A 23840-nucleotide genomic window follows, 5' to 3' on the forward strand; every position below is an offset into this window, starting at 1 on the left:
CAACTCCAGACTCTTACTATAACATCAAACATATAAAGATGGTAGAAGATTCAAATTGTAATTTTATAGTATAAACAAAATATTACTGATGAATTATGCTACATACAAAAAGATCAAAGAATAAACAGATAGACTATAGAAACTCAGTAAAAAGGAAACACCACATTAGTAAAAAGGAAAATCAGGTATGTCAAGCACGCTCATTTCTAATATTCTACAGCAAGAAATCCATACGTTGAAGATCTATGCCACCTGCAGGGACAGACCACCGCCAGTAGGGATGGGAAATCTACCAATTAACTGAAAAAATTTCTTAATGATTATAAAAATTAGGCAGGTCCAGTTTATTGGTAAAAAATTCCTCAACCACGGTTTGAACAAACCTTACTGGTCAGAATTTTTAGAATTTAAACATACCTAGTAACGCTGGTATGAACCTATTAGTTGTTGCATGGGGAGAACTATGAAGTACACTAAGCACACTGAAAGAAACCAAAAAAGGCAGCCTCACCAGCTCAAGAAGAAAATGGGAATCCTGAGAATACAATTCCTGAGAAAGGCAATGCAGAGCTCGGCCTAACCGAGCATGCTGCTTCTTTAGGATGATACTTTCAACATTGGACAGGCTTGAATCTAGACCAAATTCATCTCTCCTGATTGACTCAATTACCAGCACTCGATCTTCCAGTTCATTAAGTTCAGTATATTCATCTTTAGACAGTGAGCCACTGACAATTGTAGCTTCGGAAGCTTCTGCACAACTAATCTTTAGACAGGCTTCAGTACATTCATCTTTTTGCTTGTCTTCTATAACAGATGCACTCATAGTCCCTTCATAAGCGGCAAGCTTATCTGACACATCCTTCATATACTTTGAGTCTGACCCCGTTTTATGCCTAACAGTGAAGCATGACGACCCAGAAATGAATGAATCAGCAGCATCATAGGAACAAAATTTATGGAAATCATCAATCCATTCTATTATTCCAAGAGATAAGCCAACTTCATGAAGCATGAGCCGCTGCTCTGTTTGCTTGCACTCACCCAAAATGGCTGAAGCAGCATGTTTGAAAACAGATTGCATCCCTGAAAGCAATACATCGGCAGCAAAACTACGAAACTCTGCAGGTAGATAGCCAAGACAATCAATGACAAATCTTGATAAAACTGATTCACCGATATTCATCCGAGTTACGTCCCTGTGTAACTCATTACATAATTTACTTGTCGAACCTTCACCAACCATTTGCTTTCCAGAAAATTCTTTTTCTTGATTAAGAAAATTCTTACTGCCATTTACTTCCAGAAGATGATTCTTCAAAATGACTTCAAATGCATGCTGCAGATGAAATTTCAAAAGGGACACTGGGACATGTTTTTCTCCCCCAGATAGTGAGAACAGAGATAACATTTTCACTGCTGTTTGGAAAGACGATCCTTGAAGAGCAGCTTCCAAGAATGAACCTACAGTAGATGAATGGTCTAACCGAATCACTTTTCCATCCTTTGTCACCAGACACAGCAGTTCATCAGTGTTGACTTCATTTAATAACCATAGTACAAGTGGACCAAGAGAGGGAGCAAACAAGAGGTCCCAATGTGACCATAAGTTTAAATCCAACATCATTGGAGCTCTGAGTAGGACTTGAATTGCATCCTTGGAGGTTACAGATTCATGGGTTTTCGTTTTCTTACAGTGCTTTGATGAGTCTATCGGGTAACTAGTTCCATATAATGTCATTGAAAATAGAATACGTTTGGAAATTGCAGTGCTTTTATGCTTCTCCACTATACTCAGAAAATCTTCTACAGAACTATTTTCAATGGTTTGGAAACTAATCAATGGGAACTGCTTCCTAAGCAGTAATGGAATATTTAGTTTGCTAATTTCTTCATCTTCCCATAAACTATTTATAGCTTGAGAAACTAACACAATCAAATAATGCTGGAGCATGCAAACCTCCAAAGGACACTTCTCACTTCCGTCACCAATCAAGAACTTGCACAGCTCATGTGGAAGTAGACAGGCATATTTTTCTAAAAACATTAGAAATTCCCCAAAACCAAGGGACCTAAATTCCTTAACACGAAATTCTTCAACCAACCAAATTTCACAATTGCAAAGCTTTCTCAAGAAGATAAATATCTTCTCCTGAAGTGGCTCGCTGCTGATGCACATTCCATGATCAAATTCAAAATATGTAGCAACTTTCCTGATTATGTCTTCAACTGATACACCTGTGGAGTATAATCACAAAATACAATAAGGCACACCAGTTCTGTGAAAGAATGCACATGTGGAAGGTCGAAAGGGTGCAAAACTGAAGGAAGGGAAAGGTATGGTGAAAAGAAAATTTTTTACTTGAAACCAGAGACAAAATTTTATTGCACAAAACTATGCCAGTACAAGGGCTGATCCAATGTCCACAAAAACAAAAACAGAAACAGGATAATAAACAAGATCAGCCTGAAACTTAGAATCTAATAGAAAACTCCACAAAATTAACTAACAGTAGCTTTCCAATTAAGAAGCCAAATCTCCAAATTCTAAGGTAACTGATGCCCTTAAAATAATATGAAATAGTATAATTTTTATACTACTACATATATTAGACCATTACACACGGCAAATTTGGCTATGAAGTCAGGACTTGGCTAGTCAGTGTAGTCACACAAACTATTTTCATTCAGTGTAATGGTTTTTTATTTTTTACTTTATGTACGCTGGCTCATTATCAACTTTGCTTGGTAGTTGACCGATTGTATAGGAAATGTGGAGAAAACAGCATATAATTATTTTCTTTTAATCAAACTATCACAGATAATGTCACTCCTCAACCTTCAAACCTAAAGGAGGATGAGGTTTCACCATAAATCTTATTGGCAAGATGGAGAGTAGCCCAATCCTTATAAGCACATGCAAGGTCCCTTAATTTCCCTAGCCCCTTCTCGTGTGGCGTCATTTAGACACACATGGACAACACATATTGAGTAACGTGGGTGGTCGTGGACCGTTGAGCTCAACACATGGGTAATCTGCCTTGATACCATAAAGGATGTTAAGGGTTCCATTATAAAACCAGTTGGCAATATGCAGACTATCCCAATCCTTATAAGCACATGCAAGGTCCCATAATCAAAGGCTAAGAAGGGCAAACATCATACTTAGATAACTAATTCATTTCCAAAATGAGATCAACGAGTCTCATGTCTAGAGGAATGGGATTGACTGTCGTTGTCCCACAACATCTAGTCAACTAGACTAGTACACTGGCGACAATTCGCCGCTATCTCACAAATGAGCACTCAAATGCAGATTACGCAATGGTAGCTCCAGAGTTTATGGTCTTAATCACAATAGTCTTGAAAATATGGCAAAAATAAAAGTTTGTGATGCACCAGTATCTATTACCCTAGCTTCCGGATTAAACAAAATAACCTTACCATCTACCACAGCATTGACTTTCTCTTCCATCACTTCTCCAGCAACAGCTACTTGACCACCTGCATATCCACATGCTACAAATTCGCATCCACTGTTCTGTGGCATTGGTGCTCTGTTCGTACTCTGTTGTGGCTGGGGATGAACTGGAAATTTCCCAACATATCTGTTTGACTGAGCTGGGTGCTGAACCAATTCCAAGGGATCCTCTGGGGCTAAAGATGATCCAGTCTGTTGGAAGCAGTTCTTGTGAACGTGTCCAACTTGACCGCACAGATAGCAGACTTTTTTTTCAAGAGGAGATCCTCTGGATGAGCCTTTGCCCTTGTTCTTTTTCTCACTCTTTTGGATTATCTTCTGCATACACCGGACTGGCTTCCCAAGAACTCTCTGACGACGTCCACGAATTCTCAGACGACGTTGATGATCCTGCACTAGGCAGCGTGAGCCTGCCACAACATTGTCATAATCCATGGTGAGCACTCTCTGACGACGTCCACGAATCCTCTGACGATGTTGATGATCCTGCTCCAGGCAGTGTGAGGCTGCCACAACATTGTCATAATCCATGGTTAGCACTCTCTGATGACGTCCATGAATTCTCTGACGACGTTGATGATCCTGCTCTAGGCGCTGTGAGGCTGCCACAACATTGTCATAATCAATGGCTTATGAGTACTGTGTAATGTTGTAATAAGCTTTTAAATTCTTTCTAAAGAATGTCTAATCAGAATGCAGAGTTGTCTTTAGTCACTTGGCCTAGAAATAAATGATTTGTTCCTGCTTCGATATTAATGCTTCCTATCCCTTTTTTTATTTTTTTTTGTTATTCACCGAAGGATACATAGCAGAATACCTTTTTCTGCTGCACAGCAGTTATTTTGACTTACTCATGCAGCCATGCTAGTAGTCCTAACATAAAATCAATGAAGATTGAAAACATTTGAAACAGAAAAAGATTTCGTTATTAAAAAATAAATGGATGATGTAACAATGAACACATCATACCATGTATAAGAACAAAATCAAATTGCCCTTTCATAACAGCCATCATTTTTACTCGCTTTGCTACTCCCTCATTCAATACTTCATTCTCTAAATGTCCTTGACCTATACTGTTTCTAATTTATTTTATTCAAATCTGATAAAAGAAAAAAATAAGCAACAACAACAACAACAACAACAACAACAAAGCCTTTTCCCACTAAGTGGGGTCGGCTATATGAATCCTAGAACGCCATTGCGCTCGGTTTTGTGTCATGTCCTCCGTTAGATCCAAGTACTCTAAGTCTTTTCTTAGAGTCTCTTCCAAAGTTTTCCTAGGTCTTCCTCTACCCCTTCGGCCCTGAACCTCTGTCCCGTAGTCACATCTTCGAACCGGAGCGTCATTCGGCCTTCTTTGCACATGTCCAAATCACCGGAGCCGATTTTCTCTCATCTTTCCTACAATTTCGGCCACTCCTACTTTACCTTGGATATCCTCATTCCCAATCTTATCCTTTCTCGTGTGCCCACACATCCCACGAAGCATCCTCATCTCCGCTACACCCATTTTGTGTACGTGTTGATGCTTCACCGCCCAACATTCTGTGCCATACAACATCGCTGGCCTTATTGCCGTCCTATAAAATTTTCCCTTGAGCTTCAGTGGCCTACGACGGTCACACAACACGCCGGATGCATTCTAACACTTCATCCATCCAGCTCGTATTCTATGGTTGAGATCTCCATCTAATTCTCCGTTCTCTTGCAAGATAGATCCTAGGTAGCGAAAACGGTCGCTTTTTGTGATCTTCGCTAGATTGCTCCGGTCATTAGTGTGGATAAGTATATAAATGGATAGAGATAGGAAAGCAAACACAAGATGTACGTGGTTCACCCATATTGGCTACGTCCACGGAATAGAAGAGTTCTCATTAATTGTGAAGGGTTTACACAAGTACATAGGTTCAAGCTCTCCTTTAGTGAGTACAAGTGAATGATTTAGTACAAATGACATTAAGAAATATTGTGGGAGAATGATCTCGTAATCACGAAACTTCTAAGTATCGGAGTGTGGAGTCGTCTTGACTTGCCTTATCTGTCTCATAGGTAGATGTGGCATCTTCTCTGGAAGTACTCTTCCTCCATCCAGGGGTGGTATCTTTAACTGGTGGAGATGCACAAGGTAATGTATCAATTTCACTTGAAGCTTACTTGTAGTTTCAGGCTTGGTCAAGCGCGATACAAACCATGTAGTAGGAGTCCCCCAAGTCGCCGAGCTAGGGGGTCTGCTGAAAGAGGTGACAGACAAGGTAAGCAATCAGAGCTCCGACTGATTGTTCACCTTCTCCCCATCTTGCAGCAGCATGAAGGATAAAGAGAAGAAAAATGAGAAGAGATGATATGAGATACTTTTGCTTTTGAAGAAGTAACTTTCCACAGGCTTATTCTTGAACTGAGCTGGAGGGTTTTCTGGTTTCCTCCAGAGTATAAGGCCGACTGAAGAATTTGAGGGTCAAAACAAGTCCATCAAATCTAGAGTACGTTCCACCCTGCTGATATGGGATACTTTTGCTTTTGACAGAGTAATGGATGTATCGGCACGTGTGCTGTTACGCTTGTCTCCACATGCTTCCTTGTATCCTTCGCACTTGCCCTATCTGTTCCTCAAGCAGATGCAGAATCTTCCCTGGAAACATAAGATGTTGAAGATGAGTACTCGAGAGCAATGCCAGGTAAGTAATCAGGTAAGGGGTTCCAGGCAGTCAGTTCTTGGCTGGAAGCTTGATTCCAAGTGCTGACTGATTGCTCTCTTTCTCCTTGTCTTGCAGGTAAAAACAAGGCCAAAGGAAAAGACAGGGAAAAAGCATGATATGGGATACTCTTGCTTTTAACCCTGATGATATGAGATATTCTTGCTCTAGTATAGCTTGTTTGCAGAGGTATTATCGGGGGGAAAGAAAGCTGAATATTTCGAAAGGCTTCGTTGGGAGTGCCCTCTCAGATATGATGAAGGGTTGAGCATTTTTGCAGGTCTGCCTGTCCGTTGGGGATGGAGGTTGACATATATAGGAGTCTCCCTAACAAGTAGTAATGCTATTCCTTTACCCTGCTTGGTCATAGCACGGTAGTGGGAGCTGTCAGTTTCACATGTTTTAACTCTGTCAGAGCACTTTGAAAAAGTGGTCTGTGGTATCTGGCTCTCGAGATTCGGAGAACGATGCCTCTTCGATTTTTGAGAAAGCAATCATGCTGGGGGTCTGGCTCTCGAGATTCGGAGAGCAGTGTCTCTTCGATTTTTGAGGAAGTAATCATGTTGGGAGTCTGGCTCTCGAGATTCGGAGGGCGGTGCCTCTTCGATTTTGGAGCAAGCAATCTTGTTGGGAGTGTTGTCTCGAATGTGAGTAAAGGTTGGGCATGTTTGCTAGTCTACCTTGCCACGAAGCACAAAGGTTGATACACAGGGACTTTCCAATTATCCAGCAATGGTACTGTTCCTTTACCCTCTCTTCGATTTTGAGAAAGTAGTCATGTTGGGAGTCTGGCTCTCGAGATTCGGAGGACGGTGCCTCTTCGATTTTGGAGCAAGCAATCTTGTTGGGAGTGTTGTCTCGAATGTGAGTAAAGGTTGGGCATGTTTGCTAGTCTACCTTGCCACGAAGCACAAAGGTTGATACACAGGGACTTTCCAATTATCCAGCAATGGTACTGTTCCTTTACCCTCTCTTCGATTTTGAGAAAGTAGTCATGTTGGGAGTCTGGCTCTCGAGATTCGGAGGACGGTGCCTCTTCGATTTTGGAGCAAGCAATCTTGTTGGGAGTGTTTTCTCGAATGTGAGTAAAGGTTGGGCATGTTTGCTAGTCTACCTTGCCACGAAGCACAGAGGTTGACACACAGGGAGTTTCCAATTATCCAGCAGTGGTACTGTTCCTTTACCCTTGTGGGTAATAATATGGTAGCTAGACCTTCAAAATTTATGTGTCTAAACTTTGTTAGTGTTGTTTCTTTGCTATTCTTTTACCTTTCTTGGTCAGAGCGATGTAGTGGGAGCTGCAAGCTTCACGTGCTCAACTTTGGCAGAGAACTTTGGCAAAGTTATCTGTGGTACCCATGAGCTATTGTTGCGTGTGGGAAGTGGGTGATTGAACAGTAAGATTCATGTGCTTTCTACTTCACCAGAAGTCTTCGACAGAATGCCCATAATTTCTGCAAAGCTGAGTGTGCGTGTGACAGGTGCTGACAAGGCTAGAAAAGTAGGTGCCTCTTCGATTTCTGAGATCGGCCCTCGTGGTCTCTGAGCAGCCCAGCTTTTGAGAAAGCGAGCGCCTCTTCGATTGATTCGAAGAACGATGCCTCATCGATTTTTGAGAAAGCAGTCACGCTGGGGGTCTGGCTCTCGAAGATTCGGGGAGCAGTGTCTCTTCGATTTTTTAGAAAGTAATCATGTTGGGAGTCTGGCTCTCGAGATTCGGAGGGCGGTGCCTCTTCGATTTTGGAGCAAGCAATCTTGTTGGGAGTGTTTTCTCGAATGTGAGTAAAGGTTGGGCATGTTTGCTAGTCTACCTTGCCACGAAGCACAGAGGTTGACACACAGGGACTTTCCAATTATCCAGCAATGGTACTGTTCCTTTACCCTCTCTTCGATTTTTAAGAAAGTAGTCATGTTGGGAGTCTGGCTCTCGAGATTCGGAGGACGGTGCCTCTTCGATTTTGGAGCAAGCAATCTTATTGGGAGTGTTTTCTCGAATGTGAGTAAAGGTTGGGCATGTTTGCTAGTCTACCTTGCCACGAAGCACAGAGGTTGACACACAGGGACTGTCCAATTATCCAGCAGTGGTACTGTTCCTTTACCCTTGTGGGTAATAATATGGTAGCTAGACCTTCAAAATTTATGGGTCTAAACTTTGTTAGTGCTGTTTCTTTGCTATTCTTTTACCCTTCTTGGTCAGAGCGATGTAGTGGGAGCTGCAAGCTTCACGTGCTCAACTTTGGCAGAGAACTTTGGCAAAGTTTTCTGTGGTACCCATGAGCTATTGTTGCGTGTGGGAAGTGGGTGATTGAACAGTAAGATTCATGTGTTTTCTACTTCCCCAGAAGTCTTCGACAGAATGCCCATAATTTCCGCAAAGCTGAGTGTGCGCGTGACAGGTGCTGACAAGGCTGGAAAAGTAGGTGCCTCTTCGATTTCTGAGATCGGCCCTCGTGGTCTCTGGGGAGCCCAGCTTTTGAGAAAGCGAGCGCCTCTTCAATTTCTGAGACCAGCCTTCGTGGTCTTTGAGCAGCCCAACTTTTGAGAAAGCAAACGCCTCTTAGATTTCTGAGATCAACCCTCGTGATCTCTAAGCAGCCCAGCTTTTGAGAAAGCAAACGCCTCTTCGATTTCTGAGCAGGCGCCTCTTCGATTTCTGAAGCTCCGTCGAGTGCAGATTTTTATAAGGGCTGGCATTAAGTTCCAAAGCACACTTGAATCTCCACCAGTAGAAGCTTCATTCTTGCACTTCTAAGATCTTGATTTGTCCGACCTCTTCTCTCTTCAACACCTTTGAAAATGTCTGGCCCCTCCGACCGTCGTTTTGACTTGAACCTTGTTGAAGAGGCAGCCCCGCCTTCTCCAGACAACATATGGCGCCCATCCTTCGTCTCCCCTACTGGTCCTCTTACCGTTGGGGATTCCGTGATGAAGAATGATATGACCGCTGCGGTGGTGGCCAGGAACCTTCTCACTCCCAAAGATAACAGACTACTTTCCAAACGGTCTGATGAGTTAGCTGTTAAGGATTCGCTGGCTCTCAGTGTTCAGTGTGCAGGTTCTGTGTCTAATATGGCCCAACGCCTATTTGCTCGAACCCGCCAAGTTGAATCATTGGCGGCTGAAGTGATGAGTCTCAAACAGGAGATTAGAGGGCTCAAGCATGAGAATAAACAGTTGCACCGGCTCGCACATGACTATGCTACAAACATGAAGAGGAAGCTTGACCAGATGAAGGAAACTGATGGTCAGGTTTTACTTGATCATCAGAGATTTGTAGGTTTGTTCCAAAGGCATTTATTGCCTTCGTCTTCTGGGGCTGTACCGCGTAATGAAGCTCCAAATGATCAACCTCTGATGCCTCCTCCTTCTAGGGTTCTGTCCAGTACTGAGGCTCCAAATGATCCCCCTCCGGTGCCTTCTCTTTCTGGGGCTCTACCGACTGCTGAGACTTCTCCTAAGCAACCTTTGTGAAGGCTCCCTCTTGTGTGTTTATTTTGACTCATGTATATGTACATATTTGTAGCTTATCGGGGATATCAATAAATAAGCTTTCCTTCATTTCAACGTATTGTGTTAAATACACCAAAGCCTTCTTCGCTAAGTTCTTTGAATTTTCTTTTGTTGAAGCTTGTATGTTGAAGCTTTCTGAGTGGAGCATGTAGGTTGGGGTAGTGTTCCCTTAATTTTCCGAGTGAGGAAAACTTCTCGGTTGGAGACTTGGAAAATCCAAGTCACTGAGTGGGATCGGCTATATGAATCTTAGAACGCCATTGTGCTCGATCCTGTGTCATGTCCTTCGTTAGATCCAAGTACTCTAAGTCTTTTCTTAGAGTCTCTTCCAAAGTTTTCCTAGGTCTTCCTCTACCCCTTCGGCCCTGAACCTCTGTCCCATCGTCGCATCTTCTAATCGGAGCGTCAGTAGGCCTTCTTTGCACATGTCCAAACCACCGTAACCGATTTTCTCTCATCTTTCCTTCAATTTCGGCTACTCCTACTTTACCCCGGATATCCTCATTCCTAATCTTATCCTTTCTTGTGTGCCCACACATCCAACGAAGCATCCTCATCTCTGCTACACCCATTTTGTGTACGTGTTGATGTTTCACCGCCCAACATTCTGTGCCATACAGCATCGCCGGCCTTATTGCCGTCCTATAAAATTTTCCCTTAAGCTTCAGTGGCATACGGCGGTCACATAACACGCCAGATGCACTCTTCCACTTCATCCATCCAGCTTGTATTCTATGGTTGAGATCTCCATCTAATTCTCCGTTCTTTTGCAAGATAGATCCTAGGTAACGAAAACGGTCGCTCTTTGGTATTTCTTGATCTCCGATCCTCACCCCTAACTCGTTTTGGCCTCCATTTGCACTGAACTTGCACTCCATATATTCTGTCTTTGATCGGCTTAGGCGAAGACCTTTAGATTCCAACACTTCTCTCCAAAGGTTAAGCTTTGCATTTACCCCTTCCTGAGTTTCATCTATCAACACTATATCGTCTGCGAAAAGCATACACCAAGGAATATCATCTTGAATATGTCTTGTTAACTCATCCATTACCAACGCAAAAAGGTAAGGACTTAAGGATGAGCCTTGATGTAATCCTACAGTTATGGAAAAGCTTTCGGTTTGTCCTTCATGAGTTCTTACGGCAGTCTTTGCTCCTTCATACATATCCTTTATAGCTTGGATATATGCTACTCGTACTCCTTTCTTCTCTAAAATCCTCCAAAGAATGTCTCTTGGGGCCCTATCATACGCTTTTTCCAAATCTATAAAGACCATGTGTAAATCCTTTTTCCCATCTCTATATCTTTCCATCAATCTTCGTAAGAGATAGATTGCCTCCATGGTTGAGCGCCCTGGCATGAACCCGAATTGGTTGTCCGAAACCCGTGTCTCTTGCCTCAATCTATGCTCAATGACTCTCTCCCAGAGCTTCATTGTATGACTCATTAGCTTAATACCCCTATAGTTCATGCAATTTTGTACGTCGCCCTTATTCTTGTAGATAGGCACCAAAGTGCTCGTTCGCCACTCATTTGGCATCTTCTTCGTTTTCAAAATCCTATTGAAAAGGTCAGTGAGCCATGTTATACCTGTCTCTCCCAAAAGTTTCCACACTTCGATTGGTATATCGTCTGGGCCTATTGCTTTTTTATGCTTCATCTTCTTCAAAGCTACAACCACTTCTTCCTTCCGGATTCGACGATAAAAAGAGTAGTTTCTACACTCTTCTGAGTTACTCAACTCCCCTAAAGAAGCACTCATTTCATGTCCTTCATTGAAAAGATTATGAAAATAACCTCTCCATCTGTCTTTAACCGCGTTCTCTGTAGCAAGAACCTTTCCATCCTCATCCTTGATGCACCTCACTTGGTTTAGGTCCCTTGTCTTCTTTTCCCTTGCTCTAGATAGTTTATAGATATCCAACTCTCCTTCTTTGGTATCTAGTCGTTTATACATATCGTCGTAAGCCGCTAACTTAGCTTCTCTGACAGCTTTCTTCGCCTCTTGCTTCGCTTTTCTATACCTTTCACCATTTTCATCGGTCCTCTCCTTGTATAAGGCTTTACAACATTCCTTCTTAGCCTTCACCTTTGTTTGTACCTCCTCATTCCACCACCAAGATTCCTTTTGGTGTGGGGCAAAGCCCTTGGACTCTCCTAATACCTCTTTTGCTACTTTTCGGATACAACTAGCCATGGAATCCCACATTTGGCTAGCTTCCCCCTCTCTATCCCACACACATTGGGTGATTACCTTCTCTTTGAAAATGACTTGTTTTTCTTCTTTTAGATTCCACCATCTAGTCCTTGGGCACTTCCAAGTCTTGTTCTTTTGTCTTACTCTTTTGATATGTACATCCATCACCAACAAGCGATGTTGATTAGCCACGCTCTCTCCTGGTATAACTTTGCAATCCTTACAAGTTATACGATCCCCTTTCCTCATTAGAAGAAAATCTATTTGTGTTTTTGACGACCCACTCTTGTAGGTGATCACATGTTCTTCTCTCTTCTTAAAGAAGGTGTTGGCTAAGAAGAGATCATATGCCATTGCAAAATCCAAGATAGCTTCCCCATCCTCGTTTCTCTCCCCAAAACCATGGCCACCATGAAAACCTCCATAGTTGCCTGTCTCCCTGCCCACGTGTCCATTTAAATCTCCTCCTATAAATAACTTCTCCGTCTGAGCAATTCCTTGCACCAAGTCTCCAAGATCTTCCCAAAATTTCTCCTTCGAACTCGTATCCAACCCTACTTGAGGTGCGTACGCACTAATCACATTGATAAGTTCTTGTCCTATTACAATCTTGATTGCCATGATTCTATCTCCTACCCTCTTGACATCTACAACATCTTGTACCAAGGTCTTGTCCACGATGATGCCAACACCGTTTCTCGTTCTATTTGTGCCCGAATACCAAAGTTTAAACCCTGAGTTTTCTAGATCCTTTGCCTTACTACCAACCCACTTAGTTTCTTGTAGGCACATAATATTTATCCTTCTCCTCACCATAACTTCCACTACTTCCATAGATTTTCCCGTTAAGGTTCCTATATTCCACGTTCCTAAACGCATTTTGCTCTCTTGAACTTTACCCTTCTGTCCTAGCTTCTTCACCCTCCCCCGTCTAATAGGATCAAAGTACTTCTTTTGTGTGTCCCGGGTAAAGTTGATAGGAGCATATGCTCCCAAACAACTTTGAGTGGAGTCGTTCGAAAAGAAGTTTCTATGGCCCCCTTGCTCATTTAACACTGCATCCGGGTGCCGATGGAGATACAGCGACCCTTGCTCACTTATCACTGTGCTCGGGCCACACAGCGCGCCACTTACGGGTGACGCCCTAGCTTTAGCGTGATTTTGTTCTGGATTCATTTTCATAAGGATTCGACGTGATCATGGAGTGCCGGCTGTCGACTACCTGACGCCCTCCCCCTCCTCCTTTATCCGGGCTTGGGACCGGCCATGTAAGACATAGGCGGAGTTGATAAAAGAAAAAAATAAGCACGGAACCAAAATTTCAAGAAAGATACAAAACAATATAATAACCATTAGTAAAATATCAGACTACATAAAGCACATTACTCACTCTGAGTATGTTGGGTAACATGTTCAGTAATGACTGGCAGTGCATCCTTAATAATTGGTTCAACATCTGTGTTCAAATATTCAGAATATTTATCAGTAGAAGTTCTACTTAATTTGTGTTGGCCAATGGATTGGGATGTATCATACATGCTATCCCACATTCCACATTTGATAGATGAGACCTGAAAAATAAGTGCATACGCAACATCAATAAGAAATAACAAGAGGAACTCAAACAAACAGCAGTAATTAATACCAAAGAAGCAAACTCACACAAACAAGTACTACAAAGCTGAAACGATTGATAGAGATAACATAGAAAATTGGAAACTGTTAAGAATGATAAATAAAAGCATAAATGTCCTCTAGAACCACAAAAATGCATTTTTAAAAAACTTTCTTTTACTACATTTATTCTTTCTCTTGTATACATAAGATGAACTTCAACGGCAGTTCTGTAACGTAATGAACTTTTCAAGGTAGCCTTCTAAATATGTAGAAAAACTTAATGGCAAGATCCAAAGTTAAGGAAAAGCCAATGACTGATGCAGCGCCCGAGCTAACAACTGTTGCCGGCACTAGCACCACGCCTATATGTAAATTAAAATGCGAGACATGGGCAATGTTCTATTTCCAAATACTCAAGGTATTATATTAATTCCTTCAGCCCTCAATAAAGAATCACTTATCACTGAATATTAAATTAAAATGCAAAGTATCAATTTAATATTGAATTTAATTTACAGAGCACCAGTAGTACTTATGAGACTTATGCATAAACAAAGAAACAGGTATATCAGCTAGACTTCTAACATCAACCACTGAATATTGCCAAAAAAATACATAAATTTATATGCACAATATGTTGGAGACTGAATCAACCGAATGACTTACAGCAACATTCAATAATCCAATCAATGGGTCTGAAGCAAACATTCTGCTGATTTTTTTCGCCCTCTTATCATAACACTGAAGCATGCTCCAAAGTACCTACAAGCAACAGAAGCCATTTGCTGAGAACACATATCTGTAGAACTTAAATCAGAAGCATTACTCAAAAACAAAACTAGATCGAAATCCCAATATTTCTTAAGATAAAGATGCTCAAAGAGAGGTTAGACATCTAATCATGCCCCAAATAAAAAGTATCCTCACTTTGCATAAAGGGGAATAAAATTACATAGTACAGACAAAGTGGTCAAGAAAAGAACTCCTGATAGGCTAAAAAGAAAAGAGAAACAAAATCAGCTGAAACAAAAAGGCTTACCAAAAAGCAGAACTAACAAATACCAGTTTGCCAATTTAAAACAGATAATTGAAGCCCATAGTGCAAACTAAAAACAAACTCTTTTCCATAACTTTTCAACCCCTACACCCACACAATCTTCAAAAACCATTTTTTCTCTCCATCAAAATCAACAAATCTAAGTGTTATTTGGCTGGAATAAACTCAGATTGTGAGAAATTAAATAGGTTGGCAGATTCTTGGGGTTGTGAGGTGGGCAGTTGGCCTATAAAGTATTTGGGACTCCCTCTTGGGGGTAGGCCAAGAGCACTTCAATTCTGGGATCCAGTGGTAGAAAAGATGGAAAAAAGACTTCAAAGCTGGAAGAAAGCCTTCTTATCCAGAGGAGGTAGATTAACTCTGATTCAATCTGTTTTGGGAAGCATGCCGATCTACTACATGTCTTTGTTCAAAATTCCTTGTGGGGTGATTGGACGCCTAGAAAAACTAATGAAAGGTTTTTTGTGGGAAGGTGTGGAGGAAGGAAAGAAAAACCACCTGGTAAAATGGGAGTTAGTTATTAAAAGTAAAGAGGAAGGAGGTTTAGGTGTGGGGAATTTGAGGAATCGGAACGAACCATTACTTGCTAAGTGGTTGTGGAGATTCCCAAAGGAACCTCATTCTCTCTGGCACAAGGTGATAAGAAGCAAGTATGGGCTACAGAATAACGGATGGAACACTTTTCCTCCAATGAGGGGTTCAAGCCGTAGCCCATGGAAAGATATTTCGAGTGGTTCCCAATTGTTTCTTCACTGCTGTAAGTTTGAGGTGGGCAACGGGGAGAGGGTGAGGTTTTGGGAGGATGGGTGGTTAGAAGGAGGACCACTGAAAGAGCAATTTCCTAGATTATTCTTGTTATCAAGGATGCACAATCAGAACATTTCAAATTTTGTGGAATTCTCTACCAATTCTTTGAGTTGGAATTTGGATTTCAGGAGAAATTTGAATGAGGTGGAGATAGAAGAGGCGGCTAGATTAACACAGAAAGTGGAAGAGGTTCGATTGTCACAATCAAGAACGGATAACAGAAGGTGGAAACTGGAAGCATCAGGATTATTCACATGCAAATCCTATCGGTTATTCTTGAGTAACAATGGGATTATGCAATATTTTCCACCTTATTCACAGATTTGGAAATCAAAAGTTCCTCTGAAGGTCAAAATCCTTGTCTGGCTGGTGGCCAAAGGGAAGCTCAACACTTGTGACCAAATTCAAAGGAGAAGCCTTTTTATCTGCTTATCTCCACATTGGTGCAGTTTGTGCAAAGCTCAGGAGGAGAGTGTAAATCACATTTTTCTCCATTGTTCTTACTCGATTCAACTGTGGTGGAAATTGTTTCAAGAGGTTAGAGCTAGTTGGGTCATTCCAAAGGGTTGCTTCGAGCTTTTAAGCACCAAGTTTCAGGCCCTAGGAAATGGAAGGAAAGCTAAAGCTTTGTGGGGTTGTCTGGTCTCAGCAGTTTTTTGGAACATTTGGCTGGAGCGTAACAAAAGAATTTTTGAGGATTATTCGGGTGTGGGGGTAGAAGTACTTTGGGGAAGAGTAAAATATTGGGCTGCCCTATGGGCTTCAGTCTCAAATGATTTTAATAATTACTCTCTTTCTCAATTACTGTGGGATTTGTTAGCAGCAGTAAAGTGAGTTAGGTCTAGCTATTGTTGCTGTAGCCAAATCCTTTTGAGAGTTTTTCTTGTTTCTTGTAAATGGTGGATTTCTTATCCACTTTAGTGTTTTTCTGGTTTCTTTTATAAAATGTTTGTTTCTTCTCAAAAAAACCACCCAGAACACAGCCAAAGCTATACAACCCCATATTAATTTGGCCTTCTTAACCTTCCACGCCAGTTGTGGCTCTTACGGAGTAAGGAAAAGCAATCCCTAGGGATGATCCCACTTTTTTCATCTTCCTGAGAAACCACAATATCACAGGTAATGAGGAAGATACCATCAACTGATTCCATATTCTTCTTATACAATGTACCCCAATGGGGGGACAGGCAAAACTTTGGTCTCCTTCTCTGACCACGCCACAAGTATTTACCATACTGTGAGTCACTAACCACTCTTTTCGCTCAATTTGAATTATTCCCAACAAATCCAAATGCGGCAAAAAATTCACAATGCCAAGGACTAGTGCCATAATGGCCAACAGCCAGAAAATAACAGTTTCTTGTCCAAACAAACCACACTACAAACATAGAGAAACCTACTCCAAATTGGTGGAAGGAAAGAGCAATGCAAAGAAATAAAATCAGCTTCTATGCACATGCTACCAGCTCCTTTGCAACAAGACTCACCAACTTGGGGATAAAGATAGATATATATATATATATATATACACACACATTTATATATATGCTGTCCTTTTCCAGTTCGGTAAAGTGCAAATAACTTACCAACTACACATCGACAACCATAGTGGCTGCACATCGACAGCTGTGAGGCTGAAGTATGGTCAGTCATAGGCCCATAAGTATGATCCCACATGATTTGTGATGGATAACAGTCCCCATAATCATGGCCCAGTCATAGGCATGATCTTCGAGGTAAGGGACCTCCAAAAATAAAATAGGACTCTTAATGGCACACCTCCTCATGTCTCCCAAAGTCAAATGGCTAATTGACTTAATTGGCGGGATAATGGACCTCAAATCAGCCAATCACCGGATGTCACTGGTCTTTCTTCGTTCCTGGAGTGCTGCAAGTTTGAGGTGAGCAACGGGTAGAGGGTGAGGTTTTGGGAGGATGGTTGGTTAGAGGGTGGACCGTTGAAAGAGCAGTATCCTAGATTATTCTTGTTATCAAGATAGCACGACCAGAGCATTTCAAGTTTTGTTGCTTTTTGTCTTCAGTCATTGAGCTGGAATTCTGATTTCAGAAGAAATTTGAATGAGCTGGAGATAGCAGAGGTGGCTAGGTCATTACAGAAGGTGGAAAATGTTCGTTTGATTCAATCAAGAGCGGATACTAGGTGGTGGAAACTAGACAGATCAGGATTGTTCACTTGCAAATCCTATAGCTCCTTCTTGTGCAACAACAGAACTGTGCAACATTTTCCAACCTTTTCTCAGATTTGGAAATCAAAAGCTCCTCCGAAAGTCAAAGTTCTTGTGTGGTTAGTGGCTATTGGGAAGGTCAACACCTGTGATCAAGTTCAAAGGTGAAGGCCTTTTATTTGCATTTGTCTTCATTGGTGCAGTAGGAGGAGAGTGTTAATCATGTTTTTCTCCATTGTTCTTACTCAATACAGTTGTGTTGGAAATTGTTCAAGGAAGTTAGAGCTAGTTGGGTTATTCCAAAGGGTTGTTTAGAGCTTCCAAGCACCAACTTCGAGGCTTTAGGAATGGGGAGGAAAGCTAAAGCTTTGTGGGGCTGTTTGGTGTTGGCAGTTTTTGGAAACATTTGGTTGGAGCGTAATAGAAGAGTTTTTGAGGATTATAAGGGAGTGAGGGTAGAAGAACTACGGCGTAGAGTAAGATACTGGGCATCGGTTTTGAATGAGTTCAGGGATTATTCTCTCTCATATAAAAAATCTGATGAATTCCCTATCATTTGGACTTAGTTCCTTCTAAGCCTCAAGTTCTAAGAAATATCCTGAGCTGATGCTAGGCAAAGATTATCGCACTAGACCAATAAAATGCGTCACCATATCAAAAACCTTCCCAAAAACAAAATTTTACATTCCAACACCAAATTAAGACAATAAAAAAAGATAGTTCTAAATTTGATCATAGGAACCCTCAACAACCCCCATCCATTGGAATGCACCATACTTACACCCGATGATAGAACACAACATAGAGAATACTAGAAGTAACTTGAAAGTTTATCCCACAAGGGATAGTTGATAAGCCAGCGTAGCCCAACACTTTATGACACAATTTGGAAACTAAGGATAAAAATGTAAGTGAACTTATTTCAAATGTTTTTCTTTTTTCTTAAAATGCCATACATAGAGGATATAAGGATTTATAGTTACATTAACATGGAAAACCCTCTAGCATGTCGTTCCTTACAATTATTTTGAATTCAGAAAAAAATTAGTAAATCAATGAAATGTTCTATCAACTAGAACTTCATTTAAAGGTCTAAGAAAACAATGAATATATGTAAGGAACTAACATGCATCTGACCAATATACAGGACATTGACAAGTGTTTGATCTAGACAGCAAAATGTATCTTGATAATAAGTTGTTCATATGACACAACAACAGCAACAACATACCTCAGTCACAGTCTGCTCCTTACATGCATCCTTCCAAGTTGTAATAAACTTCCTCAAAAAATCATTGGAAACTGAAAGATCAGTTTTAATCATACTACTGTCCTCCTCGGTTTCATGGTCATTCTTAGTAAAAAGAACATCTTGTTCTACCTTGTCTCTCTTTCGTAATTTTTGGGGGACAGAGATGGGGCTGCTTAGATTTTCGTATTTTCTTTTCTTTTTTACGGACCCATTACCCTCATTATGCTTTTGGGTTCCACAAGCTGGAGAAGGGTGGTTTGATCCGAGCAAAGGTCTCTCTTCTATTGCAGACACGTAAGTAGAGTTACTCACTTGGTCCGAAATTTTAGCAGATTGTAACGAAAAGTTAACCTCGGTGCATGCATGACCTTTATCTTTGTCATCTTCATGTAAAAAATCCTGACCACTTCCATCCTTGGAACTTGAAGAAACAAACCTATCCTTCTTGCCACAAAATTCCTTTTGTACAACAGAAAACAATTCAGCATGCTGAGAAATGTCACAGAAATGCTTGTCTAGCTGCTCATTCAATGAGGTAAGATTTGGTGCCTTCTTCTTATAGCGGCGCATTCTAACTTGCTCTTGAGATTTAATTAGAGCGGCACGTTCTAACTTCCTGCCTTTCCGAATAGAAGAAACGTGCACCCTATGATCATGTAGTTTACTTCAAACAAGAGCATTATAACATATAATTTTCTAGTACTTTCAAAGGACTAAAAACTTAAGTTATTCAAAACGCCTATGCACGCCAAATGTAATTTAACCACTCAAAGCATCAAAGTGTATCAATCCAATAGTCGCAACATTTTCTAAATCTGAGCAGAAGGGAGGGGTTGTAAATCTTTTACCATATAAAATCACTACAATTATTAGACACAATGCCTATCTATCATAAAATAGAAGGAAAAAGATGTGAGACGTACCCCAAGCTACAAATTCGAATTCCGATATTTTCCTTGCTTGCAACTGATCGCCTCTTAACAATATAATCCAAAAATTCTTCAACAGAGACTTTACGTTTATGTTCTTGATACAAGGTGAGTAAACATAGTATCTCCTCGCTAGTTATCTTAAACACTTCAGTTGTATCAGAACTCACTGGGAAATAATGCAAAACAAGGGGGTGACGGAACAAAGGGCCCAATCCCAGTACTTCAAACTCCTCAATATCCTCATTCTTGCAGATTGCAAGTTCCAAATCATACAAAGATGTAATTCTTCGAGCCAGAACAAAGCAATGGATAAATGAACTTATCTACATAACAAAAGAAAATGAGTAAAAATTAGAAAGATTTAATACATAAGGATACAAATTTGTATACATAATTTATGATATGTTCCCAACGCAGAACAAATCATTTCCAATTGCAAATGAAAGGACATTTATCTTTTCCATCAATTACATTCCTTTTCCCACACTTTCTAAGCAACCAAACCAAGTGTTTACACAATATATATATATATATATATAGAGAGAGAGAGAGAGAGAGAGAGAGAGAGAGAGTGAGTGAGTGAGTGACTATTACCCTGCCTTCGGTGAGCATGAGGCGGTGAAGAGAAGGGACTTGATGCATTTGAAGCCCGAGAAGAAAGCTCCAGTCATCAACCTTGAGCGTCACAAGCGCAGACTGTAACACCTTCCACGCCGAGACGCTCCTTCCTGCCGCCACAAAATCACCGCGAGCCTTTTCGACTGCCCGATCGATCCTCTCCAGCATCTCTTTCAGGTTCTCACATGAAGTCTGAGGCCGAAACGCAGAATTTGGGAGCTGTTGAGGATCGACATTGGGTTTCGGGTTCTCAGATGAGGTCTGGGGCTGAAACGTTGGATTTGGAAGCTGTAGGGGATTAAAAATAGGGTTTTGGAGCGGGAAGCTAGGGGTTTGGATTGGGAAATTAGGGTTTTGGAATATAAAATTAGGGAAATTGGGGTTGTGGGCAAGGTTGGGGGCAAAGGCGGGGTTTTGAGGATAAATATAGGATGAATTGGTGGGGTTTTGGTTTTGGTTTTGGAGAGAGAAATTGGGGTTTAGAGGTTGTGGGTATGGTTGCTGAGGCGGCGGCGGTTGTCGCCAATCCCGTTCTCCGGCGGAGGGCGGTCGGAAAATAGAAGGGTGCCTGAACATGGCGGAAAGAAACAGAGTGAAACTGGACAGCGGTGGACATCCCTTTTATTTTAAAAAATAAAAAATTAAAAAATTAAAAAAATTAAAAAAAAAAAAAAAGTCTCCATGTGTTCCACGCGTGGCTCCCTCTTGTCTCTCCTGTCGCTGCACCAACGAGGTCGTCCAGGTGTCATTAATTTTGGTAAAGGATCCTCGTCTGGGGATCTAAAAATTTCGTGATTGTGATCATTCATCGTATATCATGTAGTAAATTTTTGTTAAATACTATTTATATTTAATTTTAAAATGATTTTTTACTGCACGATGTATAATGAATGATCATGATAACGAGATCCATATAATCCCTAGGAAAATGATCGGATCCTTTTCCGATTTATTTTGTTGATGCTCCAAACTTTTAGACTTGGAAATGCTGGGTGAAGACAATATTTGTTATCAAATCACATGACGTGATAATTATTAGATGAATATTTTTGATAATATTTTTAAAATATAAGGAAATAATTGGACCATATATGTATGTTAAATTCTTTAATTATGAATCACATGATATGATTTACAAAATATGGTTTAAAGAAATGGTTTTTTTAGCATAACGCATTTCCTAAAACAAGGAAAATTTATTGGTCAGGAGCTATTCAACGTTAGATGAAGGACCCGTTAACTCATTGCACTATCAACTTTGTGTTATAATTCTAACCCCCTTTGGATCTTGTTCTTTGACTGTCTTTGGGTTTTTCACTCATTATTCCAACCTTGCCACACCCTATTTATAAGTATAAGGTGCGGCTCAGATGTCATTTTTCCACATTATGTTTCGTATTCTAAATGGACAAAGTACACTTTCTTTCCATTTCCAAATTATCTTATAGGATTCCTAATCTAATTGAACAAGGAAACTAAGATTCTTTCCTAGTTCTTTTAAGAGAAGAAACGGTGCACCCCTTACATTACCTACACAATCCTAAACAAAATAAGACACTAACTTGACGAGCCAAAATCCTAACAATCTCCACCTTGGTGAGTCAAACCAAGTCTTGACTGTTGCATCCTAGAGTATCTTCGAACCTTCTTGAAGTAGCTATGCAAATCTTCAAGAACCTTCACCTTGACAATCTTCTTCTTGCCTTATTCCACCTCAAGTGAGGAGGTGCTATACCTTAATCAATCAATGAGATTGATAAGTTCAAGCAATGCTTGAACTTATTGTCTGGCATTATCTTCATAAGGAAGTGTGTGATCAAATCACGTGATGTGACAGTTAAAAGTACTAAGAAATGATTGGACCATATATGTAGATAAAATTCTTTAATTATTAATTGCATGATATGGTTTACAAAATATGGTTTACAGAAATGGTCTTTCTAGCATCACGCGTCTCCTAAAACAAAAAAGATTTATTGACCATAAGCTAGGCAATGTTAGATGAAGGACCCATTAACTCATTGCACTATCAACTTTGTCTTATGATTCTGACCCCCTCTGGATCTTGCTATTTTGATGTATCTGGCCATAGACAAAAACTTAGCAAAATAGAGAAAATCGGAAACACAAGATTTATACTGGTTCATCAGAATTTTTGCGTACGTCTAGTTGTGATTTCTCTGGGTCGAGAAATCACGGCTTCCTTGATTAATAATAGAGTTATAATACTTTTGCAAAAACCCTTAGAACTAATCGCCTATACACTATATTGACTGTCTCTAGCTTTTTCACACATTATTCTAGCCTTGTCGCACCCTAATTTAAGTATAAGGTGCGGCTTACATGCCCTTTTTCCATATTATGTTTCCTATTCTAAATAGACTAGGACAGTACACTTTTTTTCCTTTTTCAAATTATCTTCTAGAATTCTTAATCTAATTGAATAAGGAAACTAAGATTCTTTCCTAGTTCTTTTTGGAGAAGAATTGGTGTACCTTTTATTTTCCCTACACAATCCTAAACAAGATAGGACACTAGCTTTGATGAGCCAAAATCCTAACAATTTGCACCTTGGTGAGTCACACCAAGTCTTGACTGTTGCATCCCAAAGTATCTTCAAACCTTCTTAAAGCAGCTCTGCAAATCTTCAAGAACCTTCACCTTAACAATCTTTTTCTTGCCTCATTCCACCTCAAGTGAGGAGGTGTTCTACTTAGTATTAGTTTGATACTGAGGTGCTTTTATAAAAATTGGGTATAAAAAAAAAGCTGAGCTCAAAAAGGTGTTTGGTAAACACTTAAAAACAGCTTATTTTCATAGTTATAGGTGAAAAAGCTGAAAATGTGAAGCAGCAAAAATGAGCTTATTCTCACAGCACAACAAAAACAATTTTTTTTCAAAGCACAACAATATCAAACCAACCCTTAATCAATCAATGAGATTGATAAGTTCAAGCAATGCTTAAACTTATTGGCTGACACTATCTTCTTAAGGAAATCTACGACATTGTCGTCTGTGTGAACCTTTTCAACCAAATCTCCTCAGACTCCACCAAATCTCTGATTTTGTGATACCTTGCTTCAATGTGCTTTTATCTTTCATGAAAAACCTGATTCTTTGCCAAGCGAACACTTTAGCTGTCACATTTCAGCTTCACATAATCTTGAGTGATTCTATTTGGCTTACCAAGCCACTAAGCCAAATTGCTTACTTTCCAGCTTCGGCCAAAGCAATGTACTTTGCCTCTGTGGTCAACAAAGTTGTAATTGGTTGCAGTAGTGCCCTCCAACTAATTGGTTCTCCTGCACATGTAAAGACCTAACCAAAAGTTGACATTCTCTTGTTCAACTCCCCTGCATAATCGGCATCCACATATCCCTGCATTTTCTTTTTGCTTCTCAAACATGATTGCTTGTCGCCAAGAATCTTTTTAAGTAACGCAAAATCCACTTGACTGCATCCCAATGTTGCTTTCCTGGATTTACC

General features: G+C 40.5%; 2 protein-coding genes across 5 annotated transcripts in view; one reads left to right on the plus strand and one right to left on the minus strand.

Annotated features, from left to right (window-relative positions):
* LOC126618629 (protein NO VEIN-like) overlaps positions 1-20966 on the minus strand; it is a 33796-nt gene extending 12830 nt beyond the window's left edge. Inside the window, exons 1-7 of one of the 4 annotated variants that reach the window (XM_050286733.1) lie at positions 20331-20966; positions 19728-20059; positions 18784-19450; positions 14169-14264; positions 13276-13456; positions 3445-4083; positions 512-2238 (exon numbers count right to left, since the gene is read on the minus strand). In XM_050286733.1, coding sequence (XP_050142690.1) covers positions 512-2238; positions 3445-4083; positions 13276-13456; positions 14169-14264; positions 18784-19450; positions 19728-20059; positions 20331-20930 — 4242 coding nt within the window. In that variant the 5' untranslated portion in view covers positions 20931-20966. Of the gene's footprint in view, positions 1-511; positions 2239-3444; positions 4084-13275; positions 13457-14168; positions 14265-18783; positions 19451-19727; positions 20060-20330 lie in introns of those variants that run through there. The other 3 variants (XM_050286735.1, XM_050286736.1, XM_050286734.1) reach the window with 3 other exon arrangements.
* Positions 8105-23840, plus strand: part of LOC126618647 (uncharacterized) — an 82278-nt gene continuing 66542 nt past the window's right edge. The window contains exon 1 of the mRNA XM_050286769.1: positions 8105-8183. The gene's annotated coding sequence lies outside the window, so the exon portion shown is untranslated. The remainder of the gene's footprint in view (positions 8184-23840) is intronic.

The sequence above is a fragment of the Malus sylvestris genome, chromosome 4 (genome assembly GCF_916048215.2).
Source record: "Malus sylvestris chromosome 4, drMalSylv7.2, whole genome shotgun sequence".
In the NCBI taxonomy this organism is placed as follows: Eukaryota; Viridiplantae; Streptophyta; class Magnoliopsida; order Rosales; family Rosaceae; genus Malus; species Malus sylvestris.